We start from the raw sequence: 25,887 nt of genomic DNA on the forward strand, positions 1-25,887 counted from the left end.
TGTATCACAGGAAGAAATAATCATATTCTATAAAAGCTGTTTGCAGCTAGATTTGCTGTGTAAACTATCTAAACTTTAGATAAGATATATAGACAAGTTACTTGTTAAGGTAGCCATACACTGGTCGATTTGCCATCAGATTCAACCAACAGATAGATCCCTCTCTGATCGAATCTGATCAGAGAGGGATCGTATGGCTACCTTTACTGCAAACAGATTGTGAACCGATTTCAGCCTGAAACCGTTCACAATCTGTTGTGGTGGTGCTGCCGCCGCTCCCCCCGCCCGCATACATTACCTGCTCCGTCGGCGCGACTCCAGTCCCCAGGTCTCCAGGTCTGGCATGCTTTACTTCTTCCTGCCCGGCAGGAAGTTTAAACAGTAGAGCGCCCTCTACTGTTTAAACTTCCTGCCGGGCAGGAGGAACTGAAGCATGCCGGAGACCAGCACGGACACGGATCAGCGGTGACCGGGGGTAGTCGTGCCGGCGGAGCAGGTAATGTATTGCCACTCTATTGCGTCGGTCGTCGGGCACTCGAACACCGCTAGCGACGCGCTCCCTACCCGCGGGCGATCAACGGTAATTTTCCGCACGGAGCGATCGACGGGATCGGACGAAATGGATCGAAATGCGGCGTGTAGTGCGAACGATTGGCAGCAGATTCGATCCCAGTGACCGAATCTGCTGTCGAAACGGCGGCAAATCGGGCCAGTGTATGGCCAGCTTTATAGTTAGTTTTTCATCTTGGATCCGCTTTAATATGTATTTAAAGAGACACTGAAGCGAAAAAAAAATTATGATATTATGATTTGTATGTGTAGTACAGCTAAGAAACAAAACATTAAGATCAGATACATCAGTCTAAAGGTGGCCATACACTGGCCCGATCCGCGGCCGTTTCGACAGCAGATTCGATCCTGGGATCGAATCTGCTGCCAATCGTTCGCGCTAAACGCACCCGCCGATCCGATTTCCTCCCGAAATCGGATCGGTCCGTCGATCGCGCCGTGTGGGAAATTACCCTCGATCGCCCGCGGGTAGGGAGCGCGTCGCTAGCGGCGGCCGATCCGGTATACATTACCTGACGCTGGCTCCCGGGCGTCTTCTCAGCGCTGCACCGCTCTGTTCTGGCTCCATCCCGGCGCTTCCTGTGTCACTGCAGTGACCAGGAAGTTCAAATAGAGGGCGCTCTATTTGAACTTCCTGGTCACGGAAGCGCCGGGATGGAGCAAGAACAGAGCGGTGCAGCGCTGAGAAGACGCCCGGGAGCCAGCGTCAGGTAATGTATAGAGGAGGGGGCACAGGCGGCAGGAGCAGCTCAACAGATTGTGATCGGTTTCAGGCTGAAATCGATTCACAATCTGTTTGCAGTAAAGGCAGCCATACGATCCCTCTCTGATCAGATTCGATCAGATAGGGATCTGTCAGCTGGTCGATCTAATGGCAAATCGACCAGTGTATGGCTACCTTAATGGTTTCCAGTACAGGAAGAGTTAAGAAACTCCAGTTGTTATCTCTATGCAAACAAGCCATTAAGCTCTACGACTTTCAAAGTCGTGGAGAGGGCTGTTATCTGACTTTTATTATCTCAACTGTAAGTGAACTGTTTACTTTTTCTCTGCTAGAGGAGAGGTCATTAGTTCACAGACTGCTCTGAAAGACTCATTTTGAATGCTGAGTATTGTGTAATCTGCACATATTATAGAATGACGCAATGTTAGAAAAAACACTATATACCTGAAAATAAAAATATGAGAATATTTTCTTTGCTGCTAATCTTCTAGTAATTATTCATAGTACACAACCAATTCACTATATCATATTTTTTTTTTCGCTTCAGTGTCTCTTTAACTAAGTCAAGTACTTTCAATTGCAGCTAAAAATGCATGAACATGACCAAAAAAACTATAGGAAGTGAAGTTTTTGATGAGCCAGGTTGTCACAGCACCTGATCTCCACTGCGTACGACACACACACACACACACACACACGCACGCACGCACGCACGCACGCACGCACGCACACATATTTATTGTGTACACAGGAATCTTTTATAAATAATAAATAACATCTCTGCTGAAAGAATAAAGCTTGATGTGCAGTTGTGTCACTAGTAGGGATGGTCAATGAGATGCAAATAATTCTGTGTTGTATGCAAACCCTTTGCTCAGGAAATCAATTAATTATACAGGCTGTTACATTTTAAGGACCACTGTAATGAGAGAAATATGGAGGCTGCCATATATATTTCCTTTTAAACAATACCAGTTGCCCGGCAGCCCTGCTGATCTATTTGGCTGCAGTAGTGTCTGAATCACACCAGAAACAAGCATGCAGATATTCTTGTCAGATCTGACAATAATGTCAGAAACAGCTGATATGCTGCATGCTTGTTCAGGGTCTATAACAAAGTATTATGCTGGGTACACACTATGAGATTTTCTGGCCGATTTACTGTCAGAGATGTCTCATTTGCGTTCCGATCGATTTCCGAGCATTTTCAGATCAAATTGCGTTAACTTTAATAAGAAATCGATCGGAAAGAAAATCAGACATGTTGGAAATAATCTATCTGACAGTAAATCGGCCAAAAAATCTCATAGTGTGCACCCAGCATTATGCCGGGCATACACGGCTCGTTTTATGCGCCGGATCGAGCCAGCGAATACTCGCTCGTCCGCGCGGATCGATTGCCGCTCGTCCCCGCCGGCGCTTCCTTATCACCGCTCGATTCCCTGCCATTGTCCGCCGGGGGGAATGGAGCAGGCGCGGGTCGAGCGGCATGATCAGGCCAGTTGAATATTATCAGCTGGCCGGATCAGCTGGTCGATACACGGTACAGAAACTTACCGTGTATCCTCAGCATTAGAGGCAGAAGATCAGCAGGATACCCAGGAAACTGGTATTGTTTAAAAGCTGGGTTCCGATGCATACATCTGCCCCCTTGCAAAAAAAATGGCCTGTGTAACATGGATGTTTCCTTTTAAACAATACCAGTTGCTTGGCAGTCCTGCTGATCTCTTTCGCATCAGTAGTGGCTGAATCACACACCTGAAACAAGCATGCAGCTAAAGGGGCCCATACACCTAATGATTTTTCCGGCGATATACAGCAGATACGATCACTGTGATCGAATCTGCTGTGAAATCATTGTGCAAACGCTGACCGAACGATCGATTTCCGCCCAAAATCGATCGTTCCCATCGATCCGTCCGTGCAGAAGATTTCGATCGATCGCCGGCGGGTCGGGAGTGCGTCGGTAGCAGCGTTCGATTGTCCGACGACCGACGCTGGCGGCAATACATTACCTGCTCCGCCGACGCGTGTCCCCGCTGCTTCTTTTTCGCTGGGTTCCAGCAGGCTTCACTTCTTCCTGTCCCAACAGGAAGTTTAAGCAGTAGAGCACCCTCTACTGTTCTTCCCCGGACAGGAAGAAGTGAAGCCTGCCGGAACCCAGCGGAGAAGGAGCAGCGGTGACACGCGCTGGCGGAGCAGGTAATGTATGCGCGGGGGGGGGGGGGATCATCGACAGCTTCACAGATGGTGAATCGATTTCATGCTGAAATCCATTCACAATCTGTTTGCAGTAAAGGCAGCCATACGATCCCTCTCTGATCAGATTCGATCAGAGAGGGATCTATCCGTTGGTCGATCTGGTGGGAAATTGACCAGTGTATGGCCACCTTAATCCGGGCTGACTTCAGTCAGAGCGCCTGATCTGCATGCTTGTTGAGGGGCTGTGGCTAAAAGTATTAGAGACACAGGAGCAGCAGAAGAGTCAGGCAACTGGTATTATTTTAAAAGGAAAAATCCACATCCTTCTCAGTTTAGGTTCCTTTTAATATAGCAAGCTCTAAAATTCCTAAGCTTTGGCAGTGAGGAAATGCCTTTTATGTTAAATAAACAAGATTGTTATATGTAAATTAGATGATTTGAGGAGTCGGTGGAATCAAACTGAGGAGTTGGAGGGTTTTTGTACCAACTCCACAGCACTGCTTCAAAGCAAACATGCACTGAGAAAAGGTCTTAAATACAATTATGTAGTGTTGTTCTTTGTAGCGTTAGGCCCAGTTCACACAGGCACTAAAAAAAAAGTGGTTCGGAAGCGACTCGTAACAAAACAGATCCTAATGGATCAGTTCACATTGGTCTGTTTGAACAGATCTGCTCCGCTGAACGAATATTAAGTTTGGTGCTGCACTGATTTTTCTGGACATCGGATACCAGTGGACCGAAAACAGAGGCCGAAGCACTGCATGGGAAGCAATGAAAAAACAGATATGTACAACACACTGACAACAAAACGGGCAGTTCTAGCCAGCAAATATCTTCTTGGGTGATTGGGGTCTGGAATGCAGTAACAAATGTTCCGTACTTGTGATATGACTATATACTGTGTACAGCGCTGCAGAAGGGTGTCAGTGCTATAAAAAATACTAGCTCTTTCTCAACATCAACACATATAGCACTGGGATTTTCCCCTGCAGCTATTCAGCACCTTCCGTTGTAAAGCAGATACCAAATGAACTGAAACTGATCAGTTGGAACGGAAATCAGATCCGTTTACAAGTGTGAACCGGGCACTAACTTAAACTTCCTGCCTTCCCCACTTTCTCCAGCATTGATACCATTCCTCGTTATTGATTCTTTTAATCCATTTGCCTGTTTTTAGACACAAACAATACAATCAATTATATTTGGTTATGCACACCTTTTTCACAGTATAGTGCATACAGCTAAAGGGTGCTGAGTCTATTAACAGACCGTCCTGACAGTCCTACAATACAAGTACAGAATGACTTGAACACCAGCAAGGGTTCAAATGTAAAAAGTAGTGTATTCAAAAAAACAGTATGTACAATATCATGCATATCACATAAAGCCCTCAAAATAAAGTACAATGGCAGACATTAGAATGGAAATAAGATCAACAACCATCTATGAGTACACTACAAACAATTGCATAGCAAGCAGGTGAGTAAACCTAATGCATAAGTAGCATATGAGCAAAGTTCATAATGAATATTAGCGTCCCATAGGGCAGAGTTATACCCTTACAGCGCTGTTTTGGTAAAGTCCCTTCTTCAGAGGGTATAGGTCTGTGGCTGGTTTCTGGCGGCTGCTGAAGGCTTTATGTGATAGCCTACTGCATGATGTTGTACAGACTGTTTTTTTTAAATACACTACTTTTTGCATTTGAACCCTTGCTGGTGTGCGAGTCAATCTGTATATATACCTGTTTTTAGACACAGCCATGAACAAGTACGCTCCTGGTGACATCAGCGGGAGCGAGGCCACGGCAACGCAGGCGCAGTGGTTTTCAGACTTTAAAGTCTGAAATTCCAGAAGTGAACCGGAGGCGGGACCGGAGCATAGGTGAGTGGCTGCGCGGGCACAGGAAGTCTGCGGGGACCATTAGAAGCCCCGGGTTAGTTCAACTCATTTTCCCCCATCCTCTCTACAGTATGCATACATTTGAAATCGGCGCTGGTAGACTTGGGCGCGGGATACATCCAGTATATGGCTGATCCTGCTTCTGCACAAGTCCGGGCCATATCAATTACTATTCCCCCTCCAGGCCGCCATGTATGGTGGGGAATGATATAATTCGGCTTCCAGCGATTGCAGGAGGCCGAAGTATTGTGTTTTTTTAAGCAACCTCGGCTCCGTGTTCTGACGACGCCGATGTTACTCACTGAGCGCTGCTCAGTTGTGGTTCCCTTAATTGTCTATGGAGGCGCCGTCTGTGCCCAAATCTAGCAGCGCCAAAAAGCACTGCTCCGTGCAGTATTCCTTTAAGATACTCATGAACTGTACATGTCTAGTAAAAAGGAACTGCTCCTACAAGTCTTCTTTCCTTTGTTCACAAGCAGTGTTGAGAACACAAAAAGGCAAGTACAACTAAGGAGGACACAACATAGTTACATTTAGCACCTTTTTGTACTATAATGCACTGGTATAGAACTGACTACATGGAAGGCAATTTGTAAAGGTTTGTTCCCCTGAGGATCTCTATAAATGGGCCTTAAACAGGTTCTATCAAAAAGTTCTGGATCGTGTACCATACCCTAAACGGATATTATGTGTTTCTGCACAATGGAAACAGTCCTTTCTCGAGCACAATCTATCTTCAAAGCTGGAACTACTGTATGGGCAGCCTTAGAGTTCACTCTTTAGCTAATGAGGGAAATCACAATAGGCCTATGCTGCAGCAATCCTAAGAAAATCAATATAACTGTAGGATACGTGTAAAGGCACTTCTGCTTGAGCAAAATGTAACTACTGGCCAGTGTACTGTCGTTCCAGATGCATAATAACTGCAAAGTCGGTAGCAGGATAAAGCGTAGGAGGAAGGTTAGGGGAAGTGACCATCGCTATTCTAGGCCCCACCACATCACAGGCCAAGCATGCACATCAAGAGCTGTAATATACTATATTTTGTGCGCACACAGACAATACAAAAATCAAAAGGAAATACTTGCACTGATCTACAGCTACAAACCTCGCTGTTAAAGGTTTTGACGGCCTCCATGTTGTCTGATGATGTAGAAGCGCCGTGTTGTTTGGAGGAGAAGGAGGTGGCGGCAGCGAGGGGAAACAGGAGGGGGAGGAGAAAAGGGGGAGGAGAAAAGAGAGGGAGGGGACTGGGGAGGTCTAGGAAGTGGAACTTGGAAGGAAAAGGAAGTACAGAGAACATGATAGAAAAGGTCGGTCGCACGAGCGTCAGACGTGGGTTACGCGATTATGAAAGAAACGGCGCATCATGTTAAGAACAATGCAACCTTTCGTGAATGCTAGGTCCATGGTTATTGAAATGCTTCCACGTTTCTGTATGCAGTGCTCATCTATTGATGTCCATGAACGCTGAGATTTGTTCAGACGAAATGAATCCGCCTAGGAACGCTGCGGGGTAGTACTGACCGCGAGATCCTTGCGGTGTTGTATTGTGCTTTTTGCTTCTGAGAACGTTGATATCAACATTTCTCTGCAAAATGATTGCAGCACCAAACGCTTGTTATAAACCAAAGAAAGTTTGATGTATGAAGGTCGGTTTAAAGAATACTAGTGCCGAAGAGCAGTGTTTCCTAACAGTAATCTCTCATTATAGTGGAAATTTAATAGAAGGGCTTTTCGTCTCTTTTATACCCTTATACATCCCTAGTAATTTGGGTCACCCCGAGGTGCTTGGTTGGTCTGTTCTATCTCATAATAGTAAACTGATATTGTAAAACTTTGGCTATATAGTAAACTCGGTCACCATGTTTCGACCATGCGTCTGTATATACTATGCATGACAGAAACTAAACATTTGATGGCATACATTTGAAATTAGCGACGGTAGACTTGGTCGCAGGATACAGTCGGGTATATAGGCTATAGCTGATCCTGCTTCTGCACAAGTCTAAGCTATGTTAATTACTATTCCCCCTCCAGGCTGCCATGGATAGTGGGGAATGATTAATTCGGCTTCCAGCGATTGCGGAAGGCCGAATTATTGTGTTTTTTAAACAACTTCGGCTCCGTCTTCTGACGGCACCGACGTTACTCACTGAGCGCCCAAATCTAGCAGCGCTTAAAAGCACTGCTCCGTTCTGATGTAGTAAAACTACTTGGCCAGGTCCCCTGAAATGTACCATAAAGAATACTGTAATTAAATTATGTACCACTTCTCTAATAAGTTAGTAAGCACCCCCTACTGTTGGTAGTATATCTCAGGTATACATTCGCACATACATATTTGTTAGAACTATATAAAAGCATTGCAAACATCGCTTGATTTTAATTAACATCCTGTGTTTTCAAATGAGCTTATCTGCTGTAGCAGTCACCTGACACGGGAGAGATTAAAAGACAACTGAAGAGATAGGTATATGGAGGCTGCCATGTATATTTCCTTTTAAGCAATACCAGTTGCCTGGCAGCTCTGCTGACCCTCTGCCTCTAACACTTTTAGCCATAGACCCTGAGCAAGCATGCAGCAGATCAGGTTTTCTGACATTTTTGTCAGATCTGACAAGATTAGCTGCATGCTTGTTTCTGGTGTTACACTTCTGCAGCCAAACTGACCAGCAGGGCTGCCAGGCAACTGATATTGCATATAAACATGGCAGCCTCCATAGTCTTCTCACTTCAGTTGCCCTTTAAATTGCAACTTGTGATTATACACAGATGATGGGGAATTAGACAAGCTTCACAGCTCCCAACTGTCCCTCTTTCATTCTCATTTATCCCTCTTTCAGGACTCGTACAGATCTATATACAGTGATGTGAAAAACTATTTGCCCCCTTCCTGATTTCTTATTCTTTTACATGTTTGTCACACTTAAGTGTTTTTGCTCATCAAAAACCGTTAACTATTAGTCAAAGATAACATAATTGAACACAAAACTGGTTACTGCCACACCTGTTTCAATCAAGAAATCACTTAAATAGGAGCTATGTGACACAGAGAAGTAGACCAAAAGCACCTCAAAAGCTAGACATCATGCCAAAATCCAAAGAAATTCAGGAACAAATGAAAACAAAAGTAATTGAGATCTATCAGTCTGGTAAAGGTTATAAAGCCATTTCTAAAAAATTTTGGATTTCGGCGAACCACAGTGAGAGCCATTATCCACAAATGGCAAAAACATGAAACAGTGATGAACCTTCCCAGGAGTGGCCGGCCGACCAAAATTACCCCAAGAGCGCAGAGAAAACTCATCTGAGAGGCCCCAAAAGACCCCAGGACAACATCTAAAGAACTGCAGGCCTCACTTGCCTCAATTAAGGTCAGTGTTCACGACTCCACCATAAGAAAGAGACTGGGCAAAAACGGCCTGCATGGAAGATATCCAAGGTGCAAACCACTTTTAAGCAAAAAGAACATTAGAGAACCCGAGGTGTGTTTAAAGAATGTTATCTGCATACAGAGGCTGGATCTGCCTATACAGCCCAGCCTCTGTTGCTATCCCAAACCCCACTAAGGTCCCCCTGCACTCTGCAATCCCTCATAAATCACAGCCGTGCTGTGAGGCTGTGTTTACATCTGTAGTGTCAGTCTCAGCTGCTCCCCCGCCTCCTGCATAGCTCCAGTCCCTGCCCCTGTCCCTTCCCTCCAATCAGCAGGGTGGGAAGGGATGCAGGCGGGGACTGGAGTTCTGCAGGAGGCGGGGAGAGCAGCAGACTGACACTATAGAGATAAACACAGCCAGCTCTGACAAGCTGTTTGTCAGCAGCATGGCTGTGATTTATGAGGGATTGCAGAGTGCAGGGGGACCTTAGGGGGGTTTGGGATAGCAACAGAGGCTGGGCTGTATAGGCAGATCCAGCCTCTGTATGCAGATAATATTCTTCAAACCCACCTCGGGTTCTCTTTAAGGCTCGTCTCAATTTTGCTAAAAAAACATCTCAATGATTGCCAAGACTTTGGGGGAAATACCTTGTGGACCGACGAGACAAAAGTTTAACTTTTTGGAAGGTGCGTGTCCCGTTACATCCGGCGTAGAAGTAACACAGCATTTCAGCAAAAGAACATCATATCAACAGTAAAATATGGTGGTGGTAGTGTGATGGTCTGGGGTTGTTTTGCTGCTTCAGGACCTGGAAGGCTTGCTGTGATAGATGGAACCATGAATTCTACTGTCTACCAAAAAATCCTGAAGGAGAATGTCCGGCCATCTGTTCGTCAACTCAAGCTGAAGCGATCTTGGGTGCTGCAGCAGGACAATGACCCAAAACACACCAGCAAATCCACCTCTGAATGGCTGAAGAAAAACAAAATGAAGACTTTGGAGTGGCCTAGTCAAAGTCCTGACCCGAATCCTATTGAGATGTTGTGGCATGACCTTAAAAAGGCGTTTCATGCTAAAAAACCCTCAAATAAAGCTGCATTACAACAATTCTGCAAAGGTGAGTGGGCCAAAATTCCTCCAGAGCGCTGTAAAAGACTCAATGCAAGTTATTGCAAACGCTTGATTGCAGTTATTGCTGCTAAGGGTGGCCCAACCAGTTATTAGGTTCAGGGGGCAATTTCTTTTTCACACAGGGCCATGTAGGTTTTGAGGTTTTTTTTCTCACTAAATAATAAAAAAACATCATTTAAAATGCATTTTGTGTTCAATTATGTTATCTTTGACTAATAGTTAACGGTTTTTGATGAGCAGAAACATTTAAGTGTGACAAACATGCAAAAGAATAAGAAATCAGGAAGGGGGCAAATAGTTTTTCACATCACTGTATATAGATCTGTACGAATCCTGAAAGACGCTTATAGACACTGATGTCCTCACACCCTAGACTTCGCCCTCCATGAACCTAGAAACACCCACCAAACCACCACAAGCTCAGCGAATCGTTCAGAAACAGCCTTATCAGTCCGCCGACAGCGTGTACATACGCACTACTATCGGCTGAACGTCCGCCCAGCAGGAGGGTCTGACGGACCCGTCATTGCCACCGTAGTGCGTCTGTACGCACCTTGGAGGGAGGCACTTGGGAAGGGGAGTGAGATGCTTTTCCATCCTCGGGCACCTACAGTGCCTTATTGTAAATCCAGCTCTGCATAGGTGTCTCCCAAAATATAATAAAACGATGTACAAGAGGCATTATTGCTGTAAAAAAAAAACATTTCTCAGCTTTTATTTACATTTGAGCAAAAAGTGTCCGGTCCAAAATTATTCGTACCCTTTTCAATAATCAATAGAAATGCCTTTATTGGCTATTACAGTGTGAGAAAACGCGGAAAAGCCGCCGCGTGTACTCAGAACAAGACGGCTGATTCCTCGTCCAACGCGGTGGTTGGCACGCGTAGGCCTACACCTAGTAGTATGGCCAAACGCGGAGAAACCGCCGCATGCCTTGATAGCGGTGCGGCGGATTCCGCGTCCAGCGCGGCGGGTGCTTTACAACACATGTCTGGTGTGGCTGGGACTGATAGTCCACACAGGTTCAGAAGGACGCGCGCGCTGAGAGGCAGAACTTGTATGACAGCCAGAAGGGAGTCAGCTGACCAAGGCGGTCAGCTGACGGTTTTACCACTTCCCATTGGTCCAGCACTTAGGGGAGGCACTGGAGAGCGCTTTGCTATATATTCTGGGTGCTGGTCATTCTCTGGTTGTCTGCCGTTGCAATCACTATGTGGAAGCACTCAGACCTTGTAAGAATCTGTGTTATCTCTGTTATACTTCAGACTAGTTCCAGGGTGTTGACGATCAAGGACCTCACACCCAAAGATTAGGAATCTGTGTTATTTCTGTTATCCTTCAGACTAGTTCCAGGGTGTTGATGACTACGGAGCTCACCCCCAAGATTAGGAATTAGCCTTATCATCCTGTTATTCTTCAGACTAGTTCCAGTGTGTTGATGATCAAGAAGCTCACACCTCTAGACTAGACATTGTTGATTATTTGTTATGACTTTCTGCTTTCCTGCTCTCTCTTCTGATACCTGATTTTGTACCTCGCTATATCTGATACTTCGTTGCCAAACCTAGCTTGCCTTAGGACTCTGTATCAGTCTCTTTCCACTGTATCTTATCTGTCTGTCTGTTGCCGACCTGGCTTGTCCGACCTCGAGAGCTATCTCCTCTGTTTAGAGATAGTTCACAGATCTGTCAGTGACACTCCACCATTGGTGTCACTTACACTCTGGTCCTTCCCACTCTCAGCCTGACTCCTCCCCTTGGGGAGCCTCAGGCCATTGGAAGGAGCTTGTTCTTGGGCAGTATCTCTTACTGCCTTGCACCCTCGATATGAGTGCTCTCCTCAAAGTATTACTGTTGCACCAAACACTCATCTTACTCAGGTGTCCAGAGGTTAGAGATATATCGGATTATCGGTGATACTGCAGATCATCAATAATCGGGTATATATCTGTATTCTCGATGATACTGCAGATCACCGATACTCAGATCCTCTCTGTGTTACACTGATCGTTACATACAGGCTATTATCCGCTCAGCGGATCGTTCAGAAACAGCCTTATCAGTCTGCCGACAGACTGTACACACGCTCTAGTGTTGGCAGAATGCCCGCCCAGCGGGAGGGTCTGACGGACCTGTCGTCCGTTACAGTAGTGTTTGTGTACGCATCTTAAAGCCCCATACACTCACTCAACAGCTGTCTTTTAAAGAGGAGCTGTTAGGTATAGGGTCTCAGAGAAAATAAACACATATATCAGTAGCTAAAGATTGGCTGTACTTACATTACATATGCATTTCACTGTCCACGTTTGGATTTCACAGAATTTGTATATAGTATATGCAGAGATAGATGCTCCTGACAGCTCATGGCAGGCTCCATGTTTGTGAAGCCAAATGTGTCGTCATGTCCTGCCTGCTTCTGATCACAGATAAGCTCGTTCTTGAACAACACGGTGTGCAGTGAATATTAATGAGCCATGTGGCTAGGAACAATAGCTGAGTCCTGCAGTGTACTCTGCCCCGAGACTGATTAGAAGCTCCTGTACCGTCTCATTAGCAGCCGAGGGGAGGGCCCCAGAATGCTTTGCAGTTTAGCTGCGGCTTGCGTCTTTATGGGTCTATAACAGACTTTAAGATAAGCACACATCAAAGGTAACTGAAATGTTTATCTTCACTAATGGCTTTTGAGCTTCCTTCTAAACTGTTTAACACAGGAGAATAGAGGTTTAAATTAGCTTCTGCAGCCTGACAGTTACTCTTTAAGGTTCTTACACATATACCAACTACAGCTATGTGTCTATATACAGTGGGTTGCAAAAATATTTGGCTCCCTTGAAGTTTTCCACATTTTGTCATATTACTGCCACAAACATGAATCCATTTTATTGGAATTCCACATGAAAGACCAACACAAAGTGGTGTACACATGAAAAGTGGAATGAAAATCATACATGATTCCAAACATTTTTTACAAATAAATAACTGCAAAGTGGGGTGTGCATAATTATTCGGCCCCCTTTGATCTGAGTGCAGTCAGTTGCCTGTAGACATTGTCTGATGAGTGCTAATGACTAAATAGAGTGCACCTGTGTGTAATCTAATTTCAGTGCAAATACAGCTGCTCTGTGAGGGCCTCAGAGGTTGTCTAAGAGAATATTGGGAGCAACAACACAGTGAAGTCCAAAGAACACACAAGACAGGTCAAGGATCAAGTTATTGAGAAATTTAAAGTAGGCTTAGGCTACAAAAAGATTTCCAAAGCCTTGAACATCCTACGGAGCACTGTTCAAGCGATCATTCAGAAATGGAAGGAGTATGGCACAACTTAACCACTCTAGCGTTCTATTAAGATCGCCAGGGCGGCTGCGGGAGGGTTTTTTTTAAATAAAAAAAAAAACTATTTCATGCAGCCAACTGAAAGTTGGCTGCATGAAAGCCCACTAGAGGGCGCTCCGGAGGCGTTCTTCCGATCGCCTCCGGCACCCAGAATAAACAAGGAAGGCCGCAATGAGCGGCCTTCCTTGTTTTGCTTACATCGTCGCCATAGCGACGAGCGGAGTGACGTCATGGACGTCAGCCGACGTCCTGACGTCAGCCGCCTCCTATCCAGCCCTTAGCGCTGGCCGGAACTTTTTGTTCCGGCTACGCTGGGCTCAGGCGGCTGGGGGGACCCTCTTTCGCCGCTACTCGCGGCGGATCGCCGCAGAGCGGCGGCGATCGGGCAGCACACGCGGCTGGCAAAGTGCCGGCTGCGTGTGCTGCTCTTTATTTGATGAAAATCGGCCCAGCAGGGCCTGAGCGGCAGCCTCCGGCGGTGATGGACGAGCTGAGCTCGTCCATACCGCCCGGCTGGTTAAACTTACCAAGACAAGACCATCCACCTAAACTCACAGGCCGAACAAGGAGAGCGCTGATCAGAAATGCAGTCAAGAGGCCCATGGTGACTGGAGGTGGGAGACTCTGTCCATAGGACAACTATTAGTCATGCACTGTACAAAGTTGGCCTTTATGGAAGAGTGGCAAGAAGAAAGGCATTGTTAACAGAAAGCATAAGAAGTCCCGTTTGTAGTTTGCCACAAGCCATGTGGGGGACACAGCAACCATGTGGCATTTTGGCCAAAAAGTTCCAAAATGGAACTTTTTGGCCAAAATGCAAAACGCTATGTGTGGCGGAAAACTAACACTGCACATCACTCTGAACATACCATCCCCACTGTCAAATATGGTGGTGGCAGCATCATGCTCGGGGGGTGCATCTCTTCAGCAGGGACAGGGAAGCTGGTCAGAGTTGATGGGAAGATGGATGGAGCCAAATACAGGGCAAACTTGGAAGAAAACCTGTTGGAGACTGCAAAAGACTTGAGACTGGGGGGAGGTTCACATTCCAGCAGGACAATGACCCTAAACATAAAGCCAGGGCAACAATGGAATGGTTTAAAACAAAACATATCTATGTGTTAGAATGGCCCAGTCAAAGTCCAGATCCAAATCCAATCGAGAATATGTGGCAAGATCTGAAAACTGCTGTTCACAAAAGCTGTCCATCTAATCTGACTGAGCTGAAGCTGTTTTGCAAAGAAGAATGGGCAAGGATTTCAGTCTCTAGATATGCAATGCTGGTAGAGACATACCCTAAAAGACTGGCAGCTGTAATTGCAGCAAAAGGTGGTTCTACAAAGTATTGACTCAGGGGGCCGAATAATTACGCACACCCCACTTTGCAGTTATTTATTTGTAAAAAAAATGTTTGGAATTGTATGATTTTCGTTCCACTTCTCACATGTACACCACTTTTTATCGGTCTTTCACGTGGAATTCCCAAAAAAATTGATGCATGTTTGTGGCAGTAATATGAAAGAATGTGGAAAACTTCAAGGGGACTGAATACTTTCGCAACCCACTGTGTGTGTGTGTGTGTATGTGTATGTATGTATGTGTATATGTATACACACACACACACACACACACACACACACACACACACACACACACACACACACACACACACACACACACACACACACACACACACACACACACACACAACTATTTGCCCCTTCCTGATTTCTTATTCTTTTGCATGTTTGTCACACTTAAATGTTTCTGCTCATCAAAAAAAAGTTAACTATTAGTCAAAGATAACATAATTGAACACAAAATGCAGTTTTAAATGATGGTTTTTATTATTTATTGAGAAAAAAAAAACTCAAAACCTACATGGCCCTGTGTGAAAAGGAAATTGCCCCCTGAACCTAATAACTGGTTGGGCCACCCTTAGCAGCAATAACTGCAATCAAGCGTTTGCGATAACTTGCAATGAGTCTTTTACAGCGCTCTGGAGGAATTTTGGCCCACTCATCTTTGCAGAATTGTTGTAATTCAGCTTTATTTGAGGGTTTTCTAGCATGAACCGCCTTTTAAGGTCATGCCACAACATCTCAATAGGATTCAGGTCAGGACTTTGACTAGGCCGCTCCAAAGTCTTCATTTTGTTTTTCTTCAGCCATTCAGAGGTGGATTTGCTGGCGTGTTTTGGGTCATTGTCCTGCTGCAGGACCCAAGATCGCTTCAGCTTGAGTTGGCGAACAGATGGCCGGACATTCTCCTTCAGGATTTTTTGGTAGACAGTAGAATTCATGGTTCCATCTATCACAGCAAGCCTTCCAGGTCCTGAAGCAGCAAAACAACCCCAGACCATCACACTACCACCACCATATTTTACTGTTGGTATGATGTTCTTTTGCTGAAATGCTGTGTTACTTCTACGCCAGATGTAACGGGACACGCACCTTCCAAAAAGTTCAACTTTTGTCTCGTCGGTCCACAAGGTATTTTCCCAAAAGTCTTGGCAATCATTGAGAAGTTTTTTAGCAAAATTGAGACGAGCCTTAATGTTCTTTTTGTTTAAAAGTGGTTTGCGCCTTGGATATCTGCCATGCAGGCCGTTTTTGCTCAGTCTTTTTCTTATGGTGGAGTCGTGAACACTGACCTTAATTGAGGCAAGTGAGGCCTGCAGCTCTTTGGATGTTGTCCTGGGGTCTTTTGTAGCCTCTCGTGAGTTTTCTCTGCGCTCTTGGGGTAATTTTGGTCGGCCAGCCACTCCTGGGAAGGTTCATCACTGTTCCATGTTTTTGCCATTTGTGGATAATATCACTGTGGTTCGCTGGAGTCCCAAAGCTTTAGAAATGGCTTTATAACCTTTACCAGACTGATAGATCTCAATTACTTTTGTTCTCATTTGTTCCTGAATTTCTTTGGATCTTGGCATGATGTCTAGCTTTTGAGGTGCTTTTGGTCTACTTCTCTGTGTCAGATAGCTCCTATTTAAGTGATTTCTTGATTGAAACAGGTGTTGCAGTAATCAGGCCTGGGGGTGACTACAGAAATTGAACTCAGGTGTGATAAACCACAGTTTTACTTTAATTATTTTTTTAACAAGGGGGCAATCACTTTTTCACACAGGGCCATGTAGATTTGGAGTATTTTTTCTCACTAAATAATAAAAACCATCATTTAAAACTGCATTTTGTGTTCAATTATGTTATCCTTGACTAATAGTTAACGGTTTTTAATGAGCAGAAACCTTTAAGTGTGACAAACATGCAAAAGAATAAGAAATCTGGAAGGGGGCAAATAATTTTTCACATCACTGTATATATACATACAGTACAGACCAAAAGTTTGGACACACCTCATTCATATAGTTTTCTTTATTTTCATGACTATGAACATTGTAGATTCACACAGAAGGCATCCAAACTATGAATTCACACATGTGGAAGTATAGTACATAACCAAAAAGTGTGAAACAACTGAAAATATGTCATATTCTAGGTTCTTCAAAGTAGCCACTTTTTGCTTTGATTACTGCTTTGCACACTCTTGGCATTCTCTTGATGAGCTTCAAGAGGTAGTCACCTGAAATGGTTTTCACTTCATAGGTGTGCCCTGTCAGGTTTAATAAGTGGGATTTATTGCTTTATAAATGGGGTTGGGAGGGGACCATCAGTTGCGTTGTGGAGAAGTCAGGTGGATACACAGCTGATAGTCCTACTGAATAGACTGTTAGAATTTGTATTATGGCAAGAAAAAAGCAGCTAAGAAAAACGAGTGGCCATCATTACTTTAAGAAATGAAGGTCAGACAGTCCGATCAAATTAGGAAACTTGGAAAGTGTCCCCAAGTGCAGTCTCAAAAACCATCAAACGCTACAAAGAAACTGGCTCACATGCGGACCGCCCCAGGAAAGGAAGACCAAGAGTCACCTCTGCTGTGGAGGGTAAATTAATCCGAGTCACCAGCCTCAGAAATTGCAGGTTAACGGCAGCTCAGATTAGAGACCAGGTCAATGCCACACAGAGTTCTTGCAGCAGACACATCTCTACAACTGTTAAGGAAGAGGAGACTGTGTGAATCAGGCCTTCATGGTAGAATATCTGCTAGGAAACCACTTCTAAGGACAGGCAACAAGCAGAAGAGACTTGTTTGGGCTAAAGAACACAAGGAATGGACATTAGACCAGTGGAAATCTGTGCTTTGGTCTGATGAGTCCACATTTGAGATTTTTGGTTCCAACCACCGTGTCTTTGTGCGACGCTGAAAAGGTGAACGGATGGTCTCTACATGCCAGGTTCCCACCGTGAAGCATGGAGGAGGAGGTGTGATGGTGTGGGGGTGCTTTGCTGGTGACACTGTTGGGGATTTATTCAAAATTGAAGGCATACTGAACCAGCATGGCTACCACAGCATCTTGTAGTGCTATTCCATCTGATTTGTGTTTAGTTGGACCATTATTTATTTTTCAACAGGACAATGATCCCAAACACACCTCCAGGCTGTGTAAGGGCTATTTGACCAGGAAGGAGAGTGATAGGGTGCTGCGCCAGATGACCTGGCCCCCAGTCACCAGACCTGAACCCAATCGAGATGGTTTGGGCTGAGCTGGACCGCAGAGTGAAGGCAAAAGGGCCAACAAGTGCTAAGCATCTCTGGGAACTCCTTCAAGACTGTTGGAAGACCATTTCAGGTGACTACCTCTTGAAGCTCATCAAGAGAATGCCAAGAGTGTGCAAAGCAGTAATCAAAGCAAAAGGTGGCTACTTTGAAGAACCTAGAATATGACATTTTCAGTTGTTTCACATTTTTTGGTTATATTCTATACTTCCACATGTGTGAATTCATAGTTTGGATGCCTTCAGTGTGAATCTACAATGTTCGTAGTCATGAAAATAAAGAAATCTCTTTAAATGAGAAGGTGTGTCCAAACTTTTGGTCTATACTGTATGTGGTGTGTGTGTGTGTGTGTGTGTGTGTGTGTGTGTGTGTGTGTGTGTGTGTGTGTGTGTGTGTGTATGTATGTATGTATATATATATATATATATATATATATATATATATATATATATATATATATATATATATGTATGTATGTATATACAGTGGTTTGCAAAAGTATTCAGCCCCCTTGAAGTTTTCCACATTTTGTCTTATTACTGCCACAAACGTGACTCAATTTTATTGGAATTCCACGTGAAAGACCAATACACACCTGAGAAGTGGAACAAAAATCATACATGATTCCAAACATTTTTTACAAATAACTGCAAACTGGGGTGTGCCTGATGAGTGCTAATGACTAAATAGAGTGCACCTGTGTGTAATCTAATGTCAGTACAAATACAACTGCTCTGTGACGGCCTCAGAGGTTGTCTAAGAGAATATTGGGAGCAACAACACTATGAAATCCAAAGAACACACCAGACAGGTCAGGGATAAAGTTATTGAGAAATTTAAAGCAGGCTTGGGCTACAAAAAGATTTCCAAAGCTATGAACATCCCAAGGAGCACTGTTCAATCGATCATTTAGAAGTAGGAGTATGGCACAACTGTAAACCTACCAAGACAAGGCCGTCCACCTAAACTCACAGGCCGAACAAGGAGAGCGCTGATCAGAAATGCAGTCAAGAGGCCCATGGTGACTCTGGACGAGCTGCAAAGATCTACAGCTCAGGTGGGGAATCTGTCCATAGGACAACTATTAGTTGTGCACTGCACAAAGTTTGCCTTTATTGAAGAGTGGCAAGAAGAAAGCCATTGTTAACAGAAAAGCATAAGAAGTCCCATTTGCAGTTTGCCACAAGCCTTGTGGGTGACACAGCAAACATATGGAAGAAGGTGTTCTGGTCAGATGAGACCAAAATGGAACTTTTTGACCAAAATGCAAAACGCTATGTGTGGCGGAAAACTAACACTGCACATCACTCTGAACACACCATCCCCCTTGTGAAATATGGTGGTGGCAGCTTCTGGCTGGGAGAAGCAGCTGGGGGTGCTTCTCTTCAGCAGGGACAGGGACGCTGGTCATAGTTGATGAGAAGATGGATGGAGCCAAATACAGGGCAATCTTGGAAGAAAACCTCTTGGAGTCTGCAAAAGACTTGAGACTGGGGCGGAGGTTCACCTTCCAGCAGTACAACGACCCTAAACTTAAAGCCAGGGCAACAATGGAAAGGTTTAAAACAAAACATATCCATGTGTTAGAATGGCCCAGTCAAAGTCCAGATCTAAACCCAATTGAGAATCTTTGGCAAGATCTGAAAACTGCTGTTCACAAACGCTGTCCATCTAATCTGACTGAGCTAAAGCTGTTTTGTAAAGAAGAATGGGCAAGGATTTCAGTCTCTAGATGTGCAAAGCTGGTAGAGACATACCCTAAAAGACTGGCAGCTGCAATTACAGCAAAAGGTGGTTCTACAAAGTATTGACTCAGGAGGCTGAATAATTATGCACACCCCACTTTGCAGTTATTTATTTGTAAAAACTCATTGTCATGTTCAAGAAACCTATTTGAAATGATTCTAGCTTTGTGATATGGTGCATTATATGACACACACACACACACACACACACACGTTCAATTTCTCATTAATGCAATTATCTAGTCAAACAATCACATGGCAGTTGCTTCACTGCATTAAGGTCCTGGTCAAGACAATCTCCTGAACTGCAAACTGAATGTCAGAATGGGATAGAAAGGTGATTTAAGCAATTTTGAGCATGGCATGGTTGTTGGAGCCAGGTGGGCCGGTCTGAGTATTTCACAATCTGTTCACGATTTTCACGCACAACCATTTCTAGGGTTTACAAAGAATGGTGTGAAAAGGGAAAAACATCCAATATGCGGCAGTCCTGTGGGCGAAAATGCCTTGTTTATGCTAGAGGTCAGAGGAGAATGGGCCGACTGATTCAAGCTGACAGCAACGTTGGCTGAAATAACCACTCGTTACAACCGAGGTATGCAGCAAAGCATTTGTGAAGCCACAACACGCACAACCTTGAGGCGGATGGGTTACAACAGCAGGAGACCCCACCGGGTACCACTCATCTCCACTACAAATAGGAAAACGAGGCTACAATTTGCACGAGCTCACCAAAATTGGACAGTTGAAGACTGGAAAAATGTTGCCTGGTCTGATGAGTGTTGATAGTCAGAATTTGGCATAAATGGAATGAGAACATGGATCCATCATGCCTTGTTACCACTGTGCAGGCTGGTGGTGGTGGTGGTGTAATGGTGTTGGGGATGTTTTCTTGGCACACTTTAGGCCCATTAGTGCCAATTGGGCATTGTTTAAATGCCACGGGCTACTAGAGCATTGTTTCTGACCATTTCTATCCCTTCATGACCACCATGGTACCCATCCTCTGATGGCTACTTCCAGCAGGATAATGCACCATATCACAAAGCTAGAATCATTTCAAATTGGTTTCTTGAACATGACAATGAGTTCACTGTACTAAAATGGGCCCCACAGTCACCAGATCTCAACCCAATAGAGCATCTTTGGGATGTGATGGAACGGGAGCTTCGTGCCCTGGATGTGCATCCCACAAACTTCCATCAACTGCAAGATGCTATCCTATCAGTATGGGCCAAAATTTCTAAAGAATGCTTTCAGCACCTTGTTGAATCAATGCCACGTAGAATTAAGGCAGTTCTGAAGGCGAAAGGGGGTCAAACACCATATTAGTATGACACACAGATCTATATATGTGTTGTTTTTTTTTGAAGGATGTGTTTAACCTCTTGCCGCCCGCGTCGCGTCGTCAGGCGTGGCCGCGGCGGCAGCCCCAGGACCGCCTGACGCCAATTATAAAAACGTCCTGGAGCCATTAAGAGGCTCTAGCAGGACGTTTTTATAAGTCCGCTTGTCATTAAGTGGTTAACCGTGACAAGTGAGATAATAGAATTTGGGTTGTTTGAGAGCTGAGGCCTATGCAATTTGATTTTTTTTTTTTTAGTGCCAATGTGAAAAAAACTGTAAAAAAAAAAAAAAAAAATTACAATTTTCAAAGTTATGGTACAATTTCAGCAAAACGGCATACAGTAAGTACAAATGTTACAAAATATGTATATTTGAGTAGGCCTGGGTCTCTAGTTTTCAGAATGGTGACATTTATGGCTTTTCTTGACTGTACAGACACTCCGTGGGCTTTTCTTTTTTTTTTTTTAACCAGTTCACCCCCAAGGGTTTTTATCCTAACGGACCAGAGCAATTTTCAGTTGTCAGTGCTCCTCCCTTTTATTCCCTAATAACTTTATTACTACTTATCACAAGAAAATGATCTATACCTCGTTTTTTTCGCCACCAATTAGGCTTTCTGTGGATAGTACATTTTGCTAAGAATTCTTTTATTCTAAATGCGTTTTAATGAGAAAAACCAGAAAAAAAAGAAAAATCATTATTTCTCAGTTTTCAACCATTATAGTTTTAAAATTAAACATTATCCTGTGGATAAAATAAACACGTTTTATTTGCCCAGCCGTCCCGATTATTAAACAGTTTAAATGATGTCCCTATCACAATGTATGGCGACAGTATATTATTTTGAAATATAAGTGTTATTTTTCTGTTGTTTTTTTTTTTTATTCTGGCCATAATTACAAGCCCCTATGTAATAAATTAAAATTAATTTCCCTCCATAAAATATAAATTAACAAAGCTGAGTCCATAAGGCAACTATTTATTTATTTATTTTTTAGCTGATTTTTTTTTTTACAAGTGTTTTTTTTGGGGGGGGGGGGGGGGGGTTGGAAGTGTAATTTTATTAAGATCTGTATGTACTTGAAAATGAATGTATTTTGTAGGTGTAATATACTTTTTGGCCACAAGATGACGCTAGTGAACACTCATAGGAAATGTTCACTTTTTTTTTTTCTTCACTTTATTTAATTGTTACATTTCCTGTTATTGTGAATGGACGTAGCCGCTGTTCGCGGTCACGTCCATTCACTCCAGGCACTGCGATTGGGTAGAGGACCGTTCGGTCCTCTTCCCCAATCACCCAGCACGGAAGCCCGACGGAAACAGCGGCGGTAGCGGCGCACACACGGCGGTAGCATCGGCGGGAACGCGGGACGTATTAAAACGTCATGTTGCTGTTAATAGCGGTAGGCATGACGTTTTAATACGTTAGAATGTCAGTAAATGGTTAAACTTTAATTTTTATTTTTATTGAAGAATAAAAGGTGTTCAAATTTACAGTTTAAGAGAAAATAAGATTTACATCTATTTACAGCCATGTCGAGTAAGTCAGAGGTATACAATTGCGAGAGGTGGTACATTCCTTATGGCATTGCATATAAAATGGAGAGCTTTAAAGAGTCTGTCTTTCACATTATTAATTAGACTGTTGCGAAGAGCAATAATGAGCTGGAGCATGGCTTATCAATTAAACAAAGAATAACAAAAGAGAACAAGAAAAAACAATAATTGAGCGTTCGTAGCATCATGCCAGATCAATATCCATGGAAATCCCAGGAGCATGCGGGTTTGAAGTACCTATTACGTAGCTTCCTCTATATATGCTTAAGGTCTAATTTCCCTGGCATCTGCTCGGGAGGAGGTCCAGTCCGACCTCCGGCTCCACGTACCCAGGAAGTGGTCTGGCTTATTGGTCAGGGAGGATGTAATATATTCTAACAAGTATATGTCTTTAATTTTTAGGATTAGGGTCTCTTTAGGAGGAGGAGGGCTTTTCCAGGTTTTAGCCAGTAAGGAGAGGGCTGCATTGCAGACCTGATAAACGCATTGGTGTTTTTGGAGAGTCTGGGTACATATCTGTGGAAGAGGGCAACCCAGGGGTCCGGCTGAATCTCGCTCCCGAGTATCTCAGATATCAATTGGAAGCACATAAGCCAGAATGAGTAAACTATAGGACACTCCCACCAGCAATGAAATTGGTCAGCTCTTCGGCCGCAGCCTCTATAGCATGATTCAGAGGATGTCAAGCCCCATTGAAATAGTTTGGAAGGTGTTCGATACCAGTCGTATAGTATTTTATATGAGCGCTCTTTAAGAATAACGTTCATGGAAGATTTGGACATGTTACCGAAAATAGAGAGCCATGATTTATCATCCAAAGAGCATTGTAGCCTCTCTTGCCACTTATGCATTGCTGGTGTAGTGTCTTCCAATGTTTGGTACCAAATTACTGAGTACATTTCAGATATGAGGCCTTTCTTAATTGTTTTGCTTATAAATTCTTTTTCAATTTCACTTAGTTCAAGCCTAAGACCTTTCCTTTTAAGGGATAGGACAAACCCTCTTAACTGTAGGTAGCAAAAGATCTCTGCTGGGGGGAGAGAGAGTATTTGTTGCATAGGTCACCCCAGGAGAGTACTTGACCATCTAACATTAAGTCTTTAACACATGTTATTCCCTTATCCAACCATGTCGTCCAGGGGTGTAGATCAAGCCCTGGGGTGAAGTCTAAATTCCCGAAAAGTGATGTTAGTTGGGAGTTAAGCCCATAGGAGCCGAGGGATTTAGCTATGTTTCTCCAAAGTGAGAGTGTGATTTGAATTATAAGCGATTTCTTCAGCGGGGGGATAGCCGGTTTATCTGTCCATATAAGGTATGATATGGGGAAGGGTCGGATCAGGGATGCTTCAAGGTCAACCCATCTGGTTCTGCCCAAGGGGGTTGCCCATTGAATAGTCTGTGCTAGTCTGGAAGCTCTAAAGTCTTGCATTAGCTTCGGGGCTCCGAACCCCCCCTTGAAGTTTACCCCTGGCCAGATATTGATATTTAATCCTCGGTGGTTTATTTCCCCATATGAAGGTAGTTATATGGGACTGCAAATAGGTGGAGCCCTGAATAGGTAGAGTACTTTGGGCAATAAGGTCATTTTTACTGCTGTAATGCGTCCCATAAGGGATAGATTATATTGAGACCACTCATTTAGTAGACCGTGTAAAGTGTTTAGCATGGGGGGGTAATTTGCTCCATAAAGTCTCTGTAGGTCAAGGGTTAACAAGATACCTAAATATTTAAGGGCACATTCTTCAGATTTGAATCCAAAGGCTGAGGAGAGTGCTTGTTTCTGGGTCTCATTCAGCCCTATTGCTAAGGCCTCCGATTTGGTTTTATTTTAAATCCTGAGATTTTGCTGAAATTATCAATAAGCTTGAAGAGATTAGGTAGGGAGACCTGTGGATTGGAAAGCGAAAAGATGGTGTCATCCGCAAACAATGCTATCTTGTAAGAGGATCCACCTATATCAATCCCCATAACGTCTGGGTTGTTTCTCACTAGAATGGCGAGGGGCTCAATACATAGAGCGAACAATAAGGGAGAGAGGGCACCCCTGCCTGGTTCCGTTGAGTATTGGGAATTGTTGTGAGGAGAGTCCCATGTTACTCACTACTGGTGTTTGGACCTGTATACATACTTCTAACTATATTTAAAAACCCCGCAGGAAGTCCAAACCTTTGCATTACCAGCCTCATATATCTCCAGTCCACCCTGTCGAACGCCTTCTCCGCGTCCAAAGAGAGGAGCAGAGAAGGCGTCCGACAGGCCCTCATAACCTCTACAACCCCTAGCGTCCTACGCACATTGTCGGTGGTCTGTCTACCCCAGATAAACCCAGTCTGATCTGGGTGGATGACGGTATGGAGGCATTTATTGAGTCTGGTTGCAAATACTTTCGCTATCAGTTTGAGGTCAATATTGATTAAAGAAATCGGGCGATAATTTTTAACCTCGCATGGGTCTCTACACGGCTTTGGGATCACCACTATTGTTGCTTTAAGCATTTCGGGGGGGGGGGGGTTCGTCTTCGCCTTCCATTAAGCGGTTCTTAAGTGTGGCTAGTTGCGGTGCTAGTAGTTCTTTGTGGGTTTTATAATATTGTGGAGAGTAACCGTCTGGGCCTGGGGCCTTTGAGGGCTTCAGTGTCTTAATTGCTTCCACCACCTCCAGGGGTTACAAGGGCGTTCAAATTGGTGATGTGGGCAATGTCTAGTCTAGGTATGGGGATTTGAGAGAGGTAGTCCGAGATGGCAGTCACGGGGGTAGATGTTTTGTCAGTTGTAGTACCGTTATAGAGGTCGCTGTAGTATTTAGCAAATTGTTGTATGATTGATCGAGGGTCGTGGAGGAGCTGTCCCTGGGAATTGCGAATTGGATTTAATCTGTTAAGGGCTAGTCTTTGGGTTAATTTTCTGGCCAGCATTGTATCAGATTTGTTGGCCTTTTCATAGAATCTTTGGTTTGTAAGGCGCATGGAGTAGTCTGCTTTGGAGTAGAGCAGGGAACATAACTCTTGCCTATGAGTCTGCAATTGTTTAAAAATGGTCGGATCATTCCCCGTAGCATGTATTATTTCAAGTCGCCTGATCTCTTTCATTGAGTTATCAGATTTAGCCTTTGCTTGTCTCTTTAATCTAGCTGATATCTGGATGAGTTTGCCTCTTATAGTGGCTTTGTGGGCCGCCCATCTGATTGCCTGGGTGGTATCGGAGGGGGCATTCAAGGAGAAGAATTGCTTAATCTCTTCTAAAATAGTACAGGCAGATTCAGTGTCGACTAAAAGTGAGGTTTTTTTTTGCTGTGTAAGGAATTTAGGCTAGCTACTACAGGAGCATGATCTGACCATGAAATCTCCAGGATATTGGTCATATCTAGGTTCTCTAATGAGA

At 44.1% G+C, this 25,887-nt stretch overlaps 1 protein-coding gene across 6 annotated transcripts in view; it reads right to left on the reverse strand.

The window, feature by feature from the left end:
- SCAF8 (SR-related CTD associated factor 8) overlaps positions 1 to 6,625 on the reverse strand; it is a 593,726-nt gene extending 587,101 nt beyond the window's left edge. For 3 of the 6 annotated variants that reach the window (XR_011019400.1, XR_011019399.1, XM_068231893.1), the window contains exon 1: positions 6,504 to 6,625. Coding sequence is in view for 3 of the 6 variants with exons in the window: in XM_068231893.1 (XP_068087994.1) it covers positions 6,504 to 6,533 (30 nt within the window). In the remaining 3 variants the exon portion in view is untranslated. The remainder of the gene's footprint in view (positions 1 to 6,503) is intronic. The other 3 variants (XM_068231894.1, XM_068231892.1, XM_068231895.1) reach the window with 1 other exon arrangement.
- Between the last annotated feature and the right edge of the window lie 19,262 nt (positions 6,626 to 25,887).

Source organism: Hyperolius riggenbachi, chromosome 4 (genome assembly GCF_040937935.1).
Source record: "Hyperolius riggenbachi isolate aHypRig1 chromosome 4, aHypRig1.pri, whole genome shotgun sequence".
Classification (NCBI taxonomy): Eukaryota; Metazoa; Chordata; class Amphibia; order Anura; family Hyperoliidae; genus Hyperolius; species Hyperolius riggenbachi.